This window comes from Lemur catta, chromosome 1 (assembly GCF_020740605.2).
Source record: "Lemur catta isolate mLemCat1 chromosome 1, mLemCat1.pri, whole genome shotgun sequence".
Lineage (NCBI taxonomy): Eukaryota > Metazoa > Chordata > Mammalia > Primates > Lemuridae > Lemur > Lemur catta.
This window is the reverse complement of record NC_059128.1, coordinates 235027008-235042912: the sequence shown is the minus strand read 5'-3', so window position 1 is coordinate 235042912 and position 15905 is coordinate 235027008. Positions and strand designations below refer to the sequence as shown.

At 35.5% G+C, this 15905-nt stretch overlaps 1 protein-coding gene and 1 long non-coding RNA gene across 2 annotated transcripts in view; one reads left to right on the top strand and one right to left on the bottom strand.

The window, feature by feature from the left end:
* The window catches only part of LOC123630572, a 34996-nt gene extending 27655 nt beyond the window's left edge, over positions 1 to 7341 (top strand). The window contains exons 2-3 of the long non-coding RNA XR_006732705.1: positions 3614 to 3703; positions 7305 to 7341. This is a non-coding gene — a long non-coding RNA (uncharacterized LOC123630572). The remainder of the gene's footprint in view (positions 1 to 3613; positions 3704 to 7304) is intronic.
* The window catches only part of IFT57 (intraflagellar transport 57), a 54787-nt gene continuing 40176 nt past the window's right edge, over positions 1295 to 15905 (bottom strand). The window contains exons 7-11 of the mRNA XM_045540348.1: positions 7008 to 7079; positions 5775 to 5906; positions 4523 to 4585; positions 2723 to 2789; positions 1295 to 1689 (exon numbers count right to left, since the gene is read on the bottom strand). Coding sequence (XP_045396304.1) covers positions 1511 to 1689; positions 2723 to 2789; positions 4523 to 4585; positions 5775 to 5906; positions 7008 to 7079 — 513 coding nt within the window. The 3' untranslated portion in view covers positions 1295 to 1510. The remainder of the gene's footprint in view (positions 1690 to 2722; positions 2790 to 4522; positions 4586 to 5774; positions 5907 to 7007; positions 7080 to 15905) is intronic.

Sequence of the window (15905 nt, the reverse complement as noted above, 5' to 3'; positions counted from 1 at the left end):
GCAGGAACTAGGTGAGTTTGTGCCCTTTTCAGAAAGCATTTGATGTCTATTTTTCCCATTATTGGTGATGTTAACTTTGATCACTTAAAGTGGTGTCTGCTAGGTTTTTCTACTGTAAAGTTATAATTTTTTCCTTTGTGGAGTATTTCACATACGTTGAGATTATATATTATAAATATCCTGTTTTTTTTATCAAACTTTCACCTATTTTTAGCATCCATTCATGATTCTTTCCTAAAACAATTACTATAATACTATGATAGGTGCGGGTGGTGATTTTCTAAATCCAGCATTGCTTTTACATTAGCTGTCATTCTATCGTAAGGAAGACCTTTATCATCCCCCTGTTTAGTCATTCATTCATTTATATCTGTATGGGCTCATGGTTTCTTGTTCTATGGATTGTAATTCATTATTGTGATGATTCACTTTGATGCTCAAATTGCCCCTGATTGGCAGGTGGGATACCCCTCAATCAGGCTTGTCTTTTGGCCATTTCCCCATCTTTCTTTGAGTACTTCCTTATTTCCTGGCAAAGCAAGATAATTTAGGCTCACCCTGTGCTTTCCCTGCCCTAGCGTAGGAGTCAGCCATTTTTCTAAAAAATTTGTATCTTTTTTAAAGTAGAGAATTTAGACATCAAGATCTGAGTGCTAGGTAATGGACACAGTTGTTCGGCTGTCACTGCTTCTAGGCTCTCAGAGGACAGAACTAGGAAATATATGTAGGTGTGTGTGTGTGTTTATTTCTACATTTATAAATATTTCTATGTTTATATTAACCCATACATATTTAAAAAACCCCATGAATTCACACTGATGCTTCACCATTGGAAAAAAAACCCATAATTTTTAATTACTATTTTGAATCTATACCAAGCACACAGGGTCAAAGTCATTAAATTCTCCATGTTATAGAATAGGAGCTAGAAGATATTGTGGAACTGTATAGTGCCTGTAATCTACTCATCTACATATTAAAAAAATTAACTAGCTACTTTCTATGTACTGGGTACTTGGTTAGGAATATGGAAATAAAAAAGATTTTCCTCTATCCTTAAGCAGCACAATAAATTAGGGAGGCGCCTATCCTTAGCTGGCTCTGGGCACAAAAGCACTTGTGATCCCTGCAGAGGTGGAGTAAAGTGCAGGCCTGTGTCAACAGTACACGCGGTGACAGCAGCGGCATCTGCAGAAAGCATGGCTTACGTACATTGGCTTATGCAAGGACCACTAAGAAAAATGAGTCGCTAGGCAGCAGCTTTGACATAGGTAATAATTAATGAAACTTCTTTGAAAGTAAGAATTTTTAATTACTTTATTAAACATTATATTCAATGTAAAGGCTTTAACCATCATAATCACCATGATACAATATATGCACATATATGTAAAAAATACCCATTGAACATGCTTTAAGAAGTGTAGTGTGTGTTTTGAAATCTCTGCAACATGAAATAGAATTTGATATAAAAAAACCAACTAATCAGAAGCATGAAAAACGGTATGTTTTAATAAGAGCCTATTGCTGATTCTGGAATAACTGTCGCATGCATGTCCCTGGTCATGTTGGACTTCTCCTTCAGTTTTGACTGGAGTAATGTGTGTTCCACAACACCGGTTCTAATGTCCATCTGAATGATTTCTTGCTTCAGTTTTGTTAAGCTCTGTTTAATCTTCACCAAAGGAGCTACAGAATGAAAATAACATGGAATCAAAATGTTCTTTGGAGTATCAGTGTATTACAGAATTGTATGACATTTTCCTCACTTTGTCTTAAGCCAAAAACAGGGTTAAAAACACAGCCAACAACTTACTGACATTCACATAGTTTTGGCTGTGGCATTTTAAGCACCTGAGACTTTTAGGATGGAAAATGATGCCGTATTTGATGTACTAAGGCTAAAAGTTCTTCCTTTTTTAGGGGAAGAGCTGCTAAACAGGTGTTTAGGATGTGTTCAAGATGATTTTATGGGCCAGTACATGTGTCTGTAGGAAAAGTGGATACAAACGGGGAAAGGGGGAAGAGAGAATTACCTTTGAAATATAGATAATGGGCCCATTTAAAACATATTGCCAAAAAAGCCCTACATATCCCCTTTTTGCATGATCACTCACTATATATCATTAGAACTCCAGAAAATCTTTCTGGGGCATAGAAAAGCCTTAGGCAATCACTACTGGCCCATGTGAAAGTAACCAGCTCACAATGGAGGATGATTACAGAGGATTATTAATTCTTCTCTATTTGACCCCTGCCCAGTCAAGTCTACTGGGGAGGGAGGAAAACAAAACAAAAGTCACCACATCCCTGCCTTAGTGTCATTTGGGCACATACTTAGTGCCCTTTCATACATAAAATGGAAAAATGAAGCTAATTTTATGAAAACAGAATAAAGCATTATTTTTTTAAATTGGCATAGCAAAGCACATATTTAAATATTTCCCCACTCTATTTTTGAATCAATACAGTTTGAATTTTAAAAAAAACCCAAAATTATAGTAAAAAAATTATTACTCTTCTCAGCTGATTTACAAGGAAAACAGTATACTGATTATCACACATCATTTTTGTACCATGTATCTCTCTTCAAACATGTAACAAATAATTCATTTTAAAATGTAAAGTCCCTATTTATTAGTACTATTTTGTGTGAATAGGTTTCTTGAAGAGCTATTTTTCTCTTGCTTACTTTTCATCCTCACAATGAGCGTGTACTCACCACCATCAGTCATGCTGCTGCCCTTTTCTTCCATCTCTTGTTTTACCTTTTCTAATTCTTCTGTAACCTTTCATTAAGAAAAAAGTTTTTATAAGCACTGAATATTAATAAACTTTCAAAATTTTTGAATGATGTATTGAGAAAATTTAATTTAGATATTAGACATATATAAAGGGGAATAAAGATATTAGGAATATTCTGGACATAATTCAAATAGTAAGATAAAATATGCAGATATACAACTCTTTTTATCTTCTGAGAATGCTCTTAATGTTAAACTTCACCAAATTACTTTCACATCAGATATCTCAGGTTGTGGTATAATAGAACAAAAAACAATCAAAATTGTTTCAGGCACAAGGCACTCAAATCTTGCAATTATCTCATAGCATCCACCGTGCCATTCTCTAATGATTAGTTATTAATTAAAATGGTATAAACATCTAAGAGATTTGGGATTTCTAAAGGTTTTCTAGGTACTTTCTTAATATTATATTATAGTTCTATAAGAGACACTACATGTCATCTTTTCCTTTATAGAACACTGAAAAAAGTTTATATCACATTGCTCCATATAAAAATATTCTACTGCTTTATCCAAACCATGAACTTTTCCAAAGTCCAAAAGACATACTGTATTGTCATACTGGTTCTTACCTACACTCCATGTCAAGGTTATACTACTATAGACTCTATTATTAGCACAAATTCACAACCAGCATTAATATAGGTAGAAAATACTATCTTTAAAAAATTGAAATTTTTTTATGTGATCTAGAACTAAGCTATAATTATTGTAACTTAGTAGGCTTTATTTTTATCATACTGGTGAGTAAAACCTTCCCTGGGAATGAAGTGCTCATCCAAGTAAAGCAAATTAATTTTTTTCAGGCACCTGAAACGTTGCAAATGGGGATAACTATCTACTCTAAAAGAACTAAATGGTTCCCTGGACTCCCTTCAAGTGTTAATTTACCTAAGGTAAGTGAGCACTTTACTTCTACATACCGTTTTATTTGCCTAGAAGTACCACAGGATTAGAGTCTAAATATTTCTAATGTTATATGTTTAGTATCTTAAACTAACTATTTATTCCTCAAATAATCTCTATAAAAGAAGCTTAATTCTTTCCTGTCAAAACAGGAAAGTTTGTGACAATTATACTGGATTGTAGCCAAAGATCATCTTAGATTTTAGTCCCAAATTGCTACTGACCTTGTTTCAAGGCTTTTTTCTCCCCCAGCCCTTCGAAGAAAAATCAGAATATATATCAGGTCTTACCTCTCTTGCAAGATCATGCAAATAAATGCAACAATATACGAAAATATTCTACAAGTTCTCAGAAAGGGGAGGTTATAAGCCATTCCCAATTGTGGACAGAGAAATACTCAGTATCACACACAAGTCACCAACAAAAATCATTAAAAATAAACCTTATATCTTGCAGACTAACAGTAAAATTTGTTATAGATTCCCTAAGGCAGTACTTTACTTACTATTCTCTATATTAATTATAATTATTATGTAAAAAAATAAAGATTAAGAAAGGTTTTAAGTGTGTGAATATTATAAGCAGGTTTTATGTTGAATTTAATACAGCAACTTCAGGCATCTTATGGAAACAAGAAATGTATGAATAAATAATTGATTCATTGATAAGAAAGTTAGGGAGATTTTCTCCTAAAGCAAATGATTTAAAGCACAGGAAACAATTGAGATAAGCAGTATAGACCATCTGCCAGCTCTACAGGGCGAAGGCCCAGCTGACGAGAGAAGCAGGGCAAGAGCAGGGGTGTGCACCTCGGACAGGAGTCTGGTTCTTTCAGTTACTCCTCCGTTTCCCTGCTGGTATCGTTCCTTTGCCTGAAGGGAAAAACATTTTGTTTAATGGCAAACTCAAAACCGAAGCAGATTACTTAAATATGACCTCTTTGTGTTTGTAATTTTTGCATATCATTTTATGACAACCCCCCTCCTCGTTTGTGAATACATTTGTGAAAGTGACATTTAACTGCAGCTATTTTATGTCCCTATTAGGCACCATGTATTTAACGAAAGCACTACAGAATGATCAACTACCTTAACCTTCATAACTGACTATGTAACTCGCATGGGCATGGTTCACAATAAAAACTGTCCTCAATCATTCCTAAACAGTTTAGGAGAGTGGCTCTTGGTCAATCTCATTTGCATGCCATGCAGAGAAAATCAGTTCTAAAAAAAGAAAAATCAATCAAAGTAGAGCATCAGGCTCAGCAATTAATAAGGATTAACAAGCAGTATGACAGTACAATCAACTAGAATATGTTCTTGAAAATGAACAATTATTTAATATTAATGTTAGACATATATGGTGGTTTTAATCAGATAATTTTATAGCATTTGTAAAGTAAAAATATTCGTGAATAAATGTGTATATGAGGGAATAATAAATAAATAATATAATAAAGATTACTTTCTTCTGAAAGTACAGAAATATCTCAAATTTATTTCCACTTTTTTCTCTTTCTAACTTTGCCTGCTAGAAAAAAAAAATATGCCTTCAACTGATGTTTGTAAGTGTCCTTATTTAGTCTTTAACTTCAGGAAATAGGGAACAAAAATCCCAAAGGAAAGCCTTTAGAACCCTAGCCCTGGGATAGAGAATTGGTACTTTCAAAGCCTTGTGGTTTTATTTTATTTGAATGAAAAATTTGACTTATTTCATTAATTAAACTGCTTGTCTCTGAATGTGTCTGGCTTTCATGTTCCAGAAACAAAATCAGGTGTCCTGACACTTTGTTCCTATTCTCAGCCATGTTCCCCAACAATATATACATTCATTTACTTAAATCAAATGAAAAAGAGTATTTAAACACTCCTAGGAGATAATAATTTCTATTACATGTAAAATGGAGATAAGTTTACTTGGCTCGCTTGGCTTCCTAAAGTGGGCAGAGAATCGATGTGTTGTTTATGAAAAGCATTTCATGATTCTCAAATGAAAATTGTTGTGTCAAGTTTAGGGTTTAGGGTCATTAATTAGAATCCATGAAAATCATTCTTGAATTACCTCACTCAGCTGGGCTTGAGCTGCACGATATTCTTGAACCAAGTGCTCAAGTTGATTGTTGATGTACTTTTCTCGGCTGCCGATCTTTTCCAGAGTCCTGCTGATTTCATTATGGAGTTTGTCCAAAAATCCCTAAAAATTCCATAGGATTTTAGTAGATAAAAGAACTCACAAATAAATGTCTCAAAAACAGTTAAAAATGGGTTAACTCTCTCTCAATCCATTCTACAAATGATCAACCACATGTGAAAAAGAAGATAGTTTGAAATTTTCAATAGCAAAAAATGTCTGTGATGAGAAATATTTTCAGGCCAGGTGTGGTGGCTCACGCCTGTAATCTTAGCCCTCTGGGCAGCCAAAGCAGGAGGATCACTTGAAGTCAGGAGTTCAAGACTAGCCTAAGCAAGAGTGAGACCCCCATCTCTACTAAAAATAGAAAAATTAGCCAGGTATGGTGGTGCATGTCTGTACTCCCAGTTACTCAGGAGGCTGAGGCAGGAGGATCGCTTGAGCCCAGGAGTTTGAGGTTCCTGTGAACTAGGCTGATGCCATGGCACTCTAACCCAGACAACAGAGTAAGACTCTGTCTCAAAAAAAAAAAAAAAAAAAGAAAGAAAGAAAGAAATATTTTATTCATGCTTTATAGAACATTAAAATAAAAATGTACCTGGTAGTATTAGTCAATTCATATGTCATTATGCATATCTACAATTTATGTGATTGTAATTAGCTTTATATACAGTTTACAAAGTATATAAGGGAACAACATAAATGTCTTATAGCACAATTCAAAGATGACTGGAATATCTCAGTTGAAAGCAGATCCCTAAACCTACAGCCCTAGCTTGGGACCCAAAACTTCTCCCCTCTTCCTTTCCTTCTTTGTGGCATCCTCCAAAAATCCCTATTTCTGGCAGGGCAGCAAGCCTGGGGAAGCTGTACATCTGGGCATTGCTGGCCTGGTGTTCTCTCATCCCTTGAGATCCAGAGAGGAAAAGAACAATGAAATGTTTCTCATATAAATATATAGGTAGATAGATAGATACAGCTTTTTTATAAGGTAGCTTTCTTTAGTTGGTTTAAGTGTTAGAGCTGTTGAAATGTGATATGGTACATTCAATTAGTAAGTTCCTGAAAGGCAAGAATTGTATCTTTTAAATTTCATGTTCTCCCATAATACATATTCTATGGATGAGTAAATATATATTGTTTTATCTGAAGCAATTCACATACCTTGGTCTCCTTTAGAGCAGATTCAATTCCACTTTTGTGCTGGTGCATTTGGTCAACATGGATTCTCCAATCCTACAGGCATAAGAGCATATAGGAACAAAGTAAAAAATACTACATTTCCTTCTTTTGTCTACTTTTTGTGAAGTTGTGTCCTTTATCTTAATTACTTTGGTTGTTGCCCTATTGCAGGGAGGAGAGTCCTATGCATAGCTTGCAATCAGATTATAAAGAAATATGTGTAGAGCACTTTAGGATAAAAGGTTCTAAATAAATGTAAATTATTTTATGTGTTCACAGAGTTATGTCTGACAATTTGAATATAAATCATTCCTGCACTGCCGGTGGTTAATATTTATGACTACCCATCAGAATGAGAAAAAATTCTAATTACTAGAAAAGAAATACTTGTTTAAGCAGTAACAATTATGTTTGCCAGAAGCAACTCTGAACTCAAATATCATATATCAAAGGTTAGTTTGTACCTTAGAAATTAAAATGGGGCCTTCTTTTTCTTTTTCTTTTGAGTTTCTTTCTTAATAAAGTAAGTCTATAATGATTACTGGAGTTCATGTATTTTGAAACATTACTACTACTAGACTGATTTGAATTAGTATGCATATTTGAAATCTACACCAACATTTTAATTTTCTACAAGATATATTCAAAATATTCCAGTTTACATTACTACAAAGTAATAATTTTAAAAGACTTGAGAAATACCCATCAGAAGAGAAAAATACAGTAAGTTGAAGTAAGTGATGGAATTAGGACATTTCTTAATTGCTTGTATCTGTTTGTATACCTTGATGCTCCACTTTGCTATCTACACTATTTTGTGAAGAGAAAAATGTTTTGTGAATAGTCCCATTCTACTTGTTTCTTAACGTTAAAACGGGGTAGTGACTACAGGGTAAAAAAATCCTAAATAATATACTACATCTACAAAGAACCTCAGAAAGCATCCAGTCTCACCCTTGTAATTTTACAGATAAGCAGAGGCCTGGGTGACAGAAGGGGGTACACCCAAGGCCGCAGAGGTAGTAGTGTACCTGCATCAGAAGCCAAATATACTAGTTCCCACACAACACATATTGGCAGTTCAGAGTTAAGAAAAGGGGCAGCTGGTTACTTGACACTAGTGAGGGTGCTAGAGCAGAAAGCAAATCAGTACTTTCCTTTAACCTTAAGCATTTTTCTGTCTCATGAGCAAAAAGTATTTCAGAATGGGAGAGCTGGAAAGAAACTTAGAGATCATTTACTCCTCCATGTATCAATCATCTAGTACAATGTTTTCACTTTACAGTTGAAGGGATGTTCATCACCTGTGACTATGTGTAGAAAGATTTGGCAGGGGAACAAGGCCCCTCTAACTTAGCTAGCCAACACTGAAACAGGAAAGAGGAGCAAGTAGCTGCCTGCAACTGGACCAAATATGATTAAGCCTCAAAATGGAAACCTATTTAAGACCAAGTAAGCATCTTTATGAAAGAAAATGAACCTAACCAGTATCATAATATTATTAAAATTTTGAAAGAGTACTCATCCTGTATGGTTCCAAAAAGAATTTCAGAGGGCTTAATAAATACCAGGCTCAAGTATTTACATGTCTTCCCAGTCTTCCTAATAGCCTCTGTTTCTGTCTTTGCCTCTGTTTCTCTCCATATACATGTATGTATTCTCTCCATATACATATACATATACACACTTATATATCTATACATATATAGTTTTTTATCTATTTAATGGATGTGTTTAAAATAGTTTTTGTTTTGCTATTTCTACCGAGCATTATTTATAAATAGATTTTTGGTACGTAACAACATTCAAACCATTTTGAGAGAAGCAACCATTCTGGATTCATTGATGTATAACTACGATAACTTACACTGATGTACAATTCCATGGAGGAGCTAGTATTTCTGTGAAATCTGGAAGCATGAGTAGCATTTCCACAGGCTGGAAAGGAAGGGAGATGAGGGTATCCTAGGCTGAGGGAGTACCATGAAAAAGGAAAACATATAGAGAACAAGTAGCCTGGGCTGGCTAGAGTACAAAACACAGAGTTCTTGGGGTGGGCTGAGGAGGATGGATCATAAGGAAATAAGGGGGAAGAGGAGGGTTAAATTAGATCAAGGTCTTTGCCTATTATAACTAAGAAGTGTGGATGTTATCACACTTCATGATCCAATCACATCAATTATGGGGAGTTAGCAGATATTTCTGGTTTCCATTTTAAAGATAAGTCTGTGTTTTGAGGAAGTTACAGAGTGAAGGACTGATTAGAAAGGCAAGAGACTGAAGACAGGTAGGAGCCCAGTTAGGAGGCTGTGGAATGGTTCACATTGCATAGATTAGCAGGATTTGAAATAAAGCAGTGCGTACAAGAGTGGAAGGGCAGTGATGGATTCAAGGGACATTGCAGAGGTAGAACTAGCAGAACTCGAAGACTGACTAAGGGGAAGTATGAGCATGGGGTGACTGAAATGGAGGTGTGGAAGTGGAGAGAAGGTGTCTTTAAGGTTTCTAGCCTGAGGAAATAAGGGGATATTAATGCCACAGTGTGACAAGAACAGAAGAGCTTTCAGGGAAGTCAGAAATACTGAGGAATTTGGGTTTGGACTTACTAAATTTGATAAGCCACTGGAACATTTGTGTATTCTTATAGACCATTAAAGTGGAAAGCTAGTAATGATTTATAATTATCTGCCAGGCAAATCTATTTGTTTTATTAAAATCTTCTAGATGAATGCATTTCCTGATGTACAGTAACAAAAAAAAAAAAAAAGCCTTAAAAGTGTTCTTACCCTTTAACCCAACAATTTCACCTCTAGAAATTATTCCTAAGGAAATAATTGGGAATACATACAAAGATTAATGTACAAGTTCTTTGTAAAACAGCAGAAAACTTTCTAAATATCTAACAGTAGAGAACAGTTTAAACAAATTTTGTAAGATTCACTCCACTACTAAAAATAATATAGTATGATACCATTTATATAAAGCTCAAAGCCAAGCAAAACTCAATGATACATTGTATGGAGAAACATACGAAAACACTAAAAAGAAAATTCTGAAAACTGTTTACAAAAAAAATTTAAAAATAAAAAGAAGGAAAGAAGCCAATGCTAGTATGCAAACTTGAGGATAGTGGTTACCATGGGCGGAACAGGGTGGCAGCAGGGAATACACAGGTAACTTCAAGGATATTGTAATGGTTTAGTTCTCAAGTTGAGGAGTGGGTTTGTTTTATTATTGGGCTACATAATTACAGATGCTCCTCAACTTATGATGGGGTTACATCCTGATACACGCATCATAAGCTGAAAATATCTTAAGTAGAAAATGCATTTAATACACTTAACCTTCCAAACATCATAGCTTATAGCTTAGCCTAGCCTACCTTAAACGTGCTCAGAACACTAATATCAGCTTATAGTAGGGCAAAATTATCTGACAGAAAGCCTATTATTTTTTCTTTTGAGACAAAGTCTCACTCTGCTGCCCTGGCTAGAATGCAGTGACATCATCATAGCTCACTGCAACCTCAAACTCCTGGGCTCCAGCAATCTTCCTGCCTCAGCCTCCCGAGTAGCTGGGACTACAAACGTGCGCCACCATGCCCAGCTAATTTTTCTATTTTTAGTAGAGATGGGGTCTCCCTCTTGCTCAGGCTGGTCTTGACCGACTAAGTTCAAGTGACCCTCCCGCCTCAGCTTCCCAGAGTCCTAGGATTATAGGCATGAGCCACCATGCCTCGCTGCAAAGCCTATTTTATAACAAAGTGTTGAATATCTCTGTAAGTTATTGACTATTGTACTGAAAGTGAAAAACAGAATGGTTGTACAAGTCCTTGAGGTACAGTTTCTGCTGAATTTATATCACTTTAGTACCACCATAAGTTGAAAAATCCTATCAAACTATCAAAAGTTGGGGACCATCTGTATATATGTATTGCATATTACATATATTAATATTAAATGCTAAAACATTAAATTCATGTTCTCAAAAAATATTTAATGATTAACAAAAATGCATGCCAACAACATATAGTACACACATATAGAAAACACTCAAAAGAGTATATTCATTAGGTGTTCAATTTAGTAAAAATTAGTACTTACGTATATTGGAATGTGTGTATGTATGTGTGTGTGTGTATTATGACAGGGATTTGAATATGGATGCTTTAAAATTTGTTCTTTATCCTTCTAAAATTTTCTAATTTCCTACAAGGGAATTTTGTCACTTTAATTGTCAGGGGAAGAAAATATAATAACCTTCTAGATGCCCAAGAAATTCTTAAAAGAAGTTTAATATAGTTATAGCAGAAAATAAATATAAATGATTATAATTGTAGCATTTTTAAAACATGAATACAAAAAGGCAAAGTATATAGCTTTTAAAAAACTACAACTGAGACAGTTAAAAGCTTTACAGAGGTTTGTGGTAAGAATGGAGAAGTGGTGGGTTTTAATGATATGTAAGGACTTGAAATGTATCTGGATGCCTGAAATAAATAACACTAAAAGGCACTGTTCAATGATGATAGCACTTCTTACATTAGTAGAGAATTCATTAGGTTATAATGCACTTTTATATAACTTTTCTTATTTGACACTTACAAAGGTTTGGAGAGATAAGTAGATATTGTTATCCTTTCTTATTCACTTTTACCTTCCCTGTAAGAGGGTTAGGAGATTTGCCAGCTGGTAGTGGGAGGAGTATACTTCCTTGCTCCATTGATGCTGACCTTTGCTATGTGATTCTCCAGTAGAATGATGGTGGACACAGTCTATGCCGGGACTGTGCAGAAGCTGTCAGAGGCATCCTCCACCAGCTCTCTTGCCCTCTATTTCAGCCATGATAATGAGCATGCCTCATATAAGGGCTCTCCTTTCAGCCTGGGTCTGAGTAGGCAACGTGGAACCCAGCTGGAGCAGAGCTGCAGCTGAGCCACACATCAGCAGATGTGTATCTTGAGTGAGAATAAATGTGTTATTGTAAGTGACTGTGTTTGGGGGTTGTTTGTTATGTGGAAAAATTAACTACATATACATACTTTATAGTGAGAAAAACTAAGAATAAGATAGGCTAAATGACTTTTCCAAAGTCTCATGTCTGGAAAATGAAAAGCAATTCCAAAGCAGTGCATTTTCTACATATTTTATGATGATTTTCTTTGTGATAAGATGAACTACCAAAAGTTTCCTATAAAGTAAACTAAGAATTCTTTTTGTTACATATCAAATGAGTCTGCATGGGCCACTGAAGTCTACTGGTCACCTATTCCAAAGTGCTCTAAAGTGTGTTAATTAGGCATCATTTCTCCTTTATTGAAGATGAGTGCTTCACCTAATCTTGCAAACTTTCTCTCTCAATGGAATTGAGAAGACTAATAATGATAAGTATATCATTTCTTTAGACTTCTATTTTTAAAAATCCTCTCCTACAAAATATCATGTATCATTCTATCACTTATGAGGTAAACAGCAAAGGTATTATTGTAACCATAGTCCCTCTCTCCCCACTGCAAATTCTTTATCACCAAATTATATTATATATCTCCCTTTTTAGTAACTGGAGAATTGTGATAAAGTATCTGCAGATGGTGATTCACAGTATACCATAAATAAAATGTATGAGATCTAGTTGCAGCTGTTAAAGTGACTGAAAAGACTATACGGATCTCTGGGTTTCTACAGAACAACAACCTTAAGATTTCCTTTGCATATGCAGAGACACTGTTTCTTTGTCTGGATCTGCAACTCAGTGCTTAAAGCTTCTCTCTGAAACCGCAAGGAGAGACTAAATCGTGAACTAGGAATGGTAAATGGAACTTAGATCTGTGTATAAGTTTCATTAATTTGCTACTTGTAAATTGTCAAGCTCTTTTTTTTTAAACTAAGTTTGAGCTTCTTTATATGCAGAGAGGCACAGTGCTAAAGAATTCTTGATGGAAAAAAATCAAGGATGTGGAAACAACCCAAGTGCCCATCCATCTATGAGTGGATTAATAAAATATGGTATATATATACAATGGAATACTACTCAATTACAGAAAACAATGGTGATCTGGCATCTCTTAAATTTTCCTGGATAGAGCTTGAGCCTATTCTCCGAAGTGAGCTATCACAAGAATGGAAGAATAAGCACCACATGTACTCACCATCAAATTGGCGCTAACTGATCAACACTAAAGTGCCCACATGGTGGTAATATTCATTGGGGGTTGGGGGGATGGGGGTCGGTAAACTCAAAACTAATGGATGCTGTGAGCATTGTATGAGGGAAGGGCATGCCTTTAATCCTGGCTTGGGTGAGGCAAAGTCATAACATGTAACCAAAATGTTTGTACCCCCATAATATCCTGGGGAAAAAAAAAAGCCAAGGAAGGTATCTTCCTGTGTGCTGGAAAGTTTTTTTCTAGGCTCAGGAAAAATCTGTGCCAGAGCACAGCTGACCCTAGCAGTTTATGGGGATGTCTATTAGTATCCCTCGCTTGCTTCTCTACCTAGAAAGCAAGAGCAGAGCCCCAAGGCTCTGATGTGTCTTGTTTGTATCACAAAAATGTTACTTCTGTGCTGTGGTGGACCATACCTTTCTCTTCTATTCTCGTTACCTCTACCCCAATTCCATTATAAAAAGTAACCAATGAAGTCATAATTCACTGCTCTGTTTTGCAGTTTTATTTTAGTGAATATAAAAATTTTTATAAGCTCCATTTAAGACACCTAACCCCATTTTTCTCTTTACGCCATTGTTTCAACTCAGAATTCACTTTCTCTAGACATTTTCAAGATCACACTAATATTCAGGGGAGAAATCCTGTATTTCCATTTCACAGATTAGGTAACAAATTGAGGTTGTGTGATTTTTACACTGTCAATCACGAAATGAATAGGAAATCAAATGTCCTTTCTTTCACTTATAGGTTTCCCATTATATCAAGCAGCCTCTTTCATTTCCTTACTTTGTCACACAATTTCAGTCAGAAGCACAAGAAATTCTGAAAACTCTTAGTTCAAAGTTTGCACATTAAATAAATGTTTAATAGTTTGGTTGTTTTGCTAAACTGTATACACTAGGAAGGCTTGTTGCTTTGAATCTGCTGCAGACAGATAATCTAGATAGAACTATCTCTACTACAAGGATAAATAAGTTCCAAAGAAGGATTTATGGCACTATCCTACAAGCAAAATGCATGAGCATTAGTATATTTTCCTTTGTAACATTTATTTTGGCTACTCAGAAATATTTCCTATCTCCTTCCTTGGTATAGAGTAGTCCCTCAACAGTCACATCCATCCTGGCATCTTTTTAAATATAATAACAATAACTACAATGTTAAAATTCATAGAATGCTTAGTATCTATTAGGTACTATGCTAAGCATTATTAATATATCATCACATATAATTCTCTTAAAAATTTTACTAAGATTGAGACAGCTATTTTTAAGTAGACTGCCCAGCTCAGACAGGAAAATCCATGGAAGAGCTGAAACTTGCAAGGACCATTATATCATAACATTATTTCCCTGATGAAATGCAGTAAGGTGTAACTAAAAATTTTAAGGGGATAATGGTTAAGGAGGACTTTAGTGTTATTTGTAATATTTGAATTTTTACAAGAATGCATTCATATATTAATAGTATAATGGAAATGAATTGCAAACATTCTTAGGATAAACATATATAATCAAAAACTTTCTCATAAAGGAAAATCCAGAACCAGATGGCATCATCAGTGAATCTTCCCAAACACTTAAGAAAGAAATAACCCGGAACCAAAAAAGAGCCCGAATAGCCAAAGTAATCTTAAGCAAAAAGAACAAATCTGGAGGCATCACATCATCAGACTTCAAATTATACTATCAAATACACGGCTATGGTAACCAAAGCAGCATGGTACTGGTGTAAAGTAGAGACAAAGACCAACGGAACAGAATAGAGAACCCAGTTATAAAACCATCTACCTACAACCAACTGATCTTTGACAAAGCAGACAACAACAGACACTGGGGAGAGCAAGCACCTAATCAATAAATGGTGCTGGGAAAATGGATAGCCACATGCAGAAGAATGAAACAAGACCCCTATTGTTAGGTAGATAGGAAGGGATTCCGGGTCTCCTAGGGATGAAAGTGGGTGCTGTTGCCCCTATCTTGGTCCTGCCCCACCCTAATTCCCCATACCTGGAGGAGGAGGAATACCCTCTGAATCTGCCAATCAGAACTTGGAGCCCCAGCTGCAAAAGAATGCAGAGGACTCTCTAGCCCACGGGCCAACCAGCATAGATACCATAGAGTCCAGAAAGTGACCTAGAACCCACATTCATAATTAAGGCTCAGGTCATGTGACTCCCAACCGTCCAATCAGAGTGGTTCCATGGTGACCTCTAGACCATGAGGGAGGTTCCTATCCAGGCACTATAAAATAAAACGCAATCTTATTTAATAGCCAATAATAGCCAATCTCTCTTTCTTTGCCCTTCCTTTGGCTTTCCCTTTGCTGCGACAATAGGTCCAGTCATCATCTGTGGCGTGGGTACCACGCTCTGTAAACCTTTATCTTGTTCTTGCCCTATAATTCAATCTTTCTCTCCTCAATATATCTCATTTTTGTGCTTGCCTTACTTTGGTGCATCTGGTCATTCTTCAGCCTTGAGCGCACTAAGAACCGACATTTCAGACTAAAACCTGACACTATCTCTTGCCATATACAAAAATTTATTCCAGATGGATAAAAGAATTATATATGAGGCATGAAACCATAAAAATTGTAGAAGAAAATATAGGAAAAACTCTTCTAGCCATTGACCTTGGCAAAGAACTTATGACTAAGATCCCAAAGGCAATTATGGTAACAACAACAGAAAAATAAATGGGACTTAATTAAAT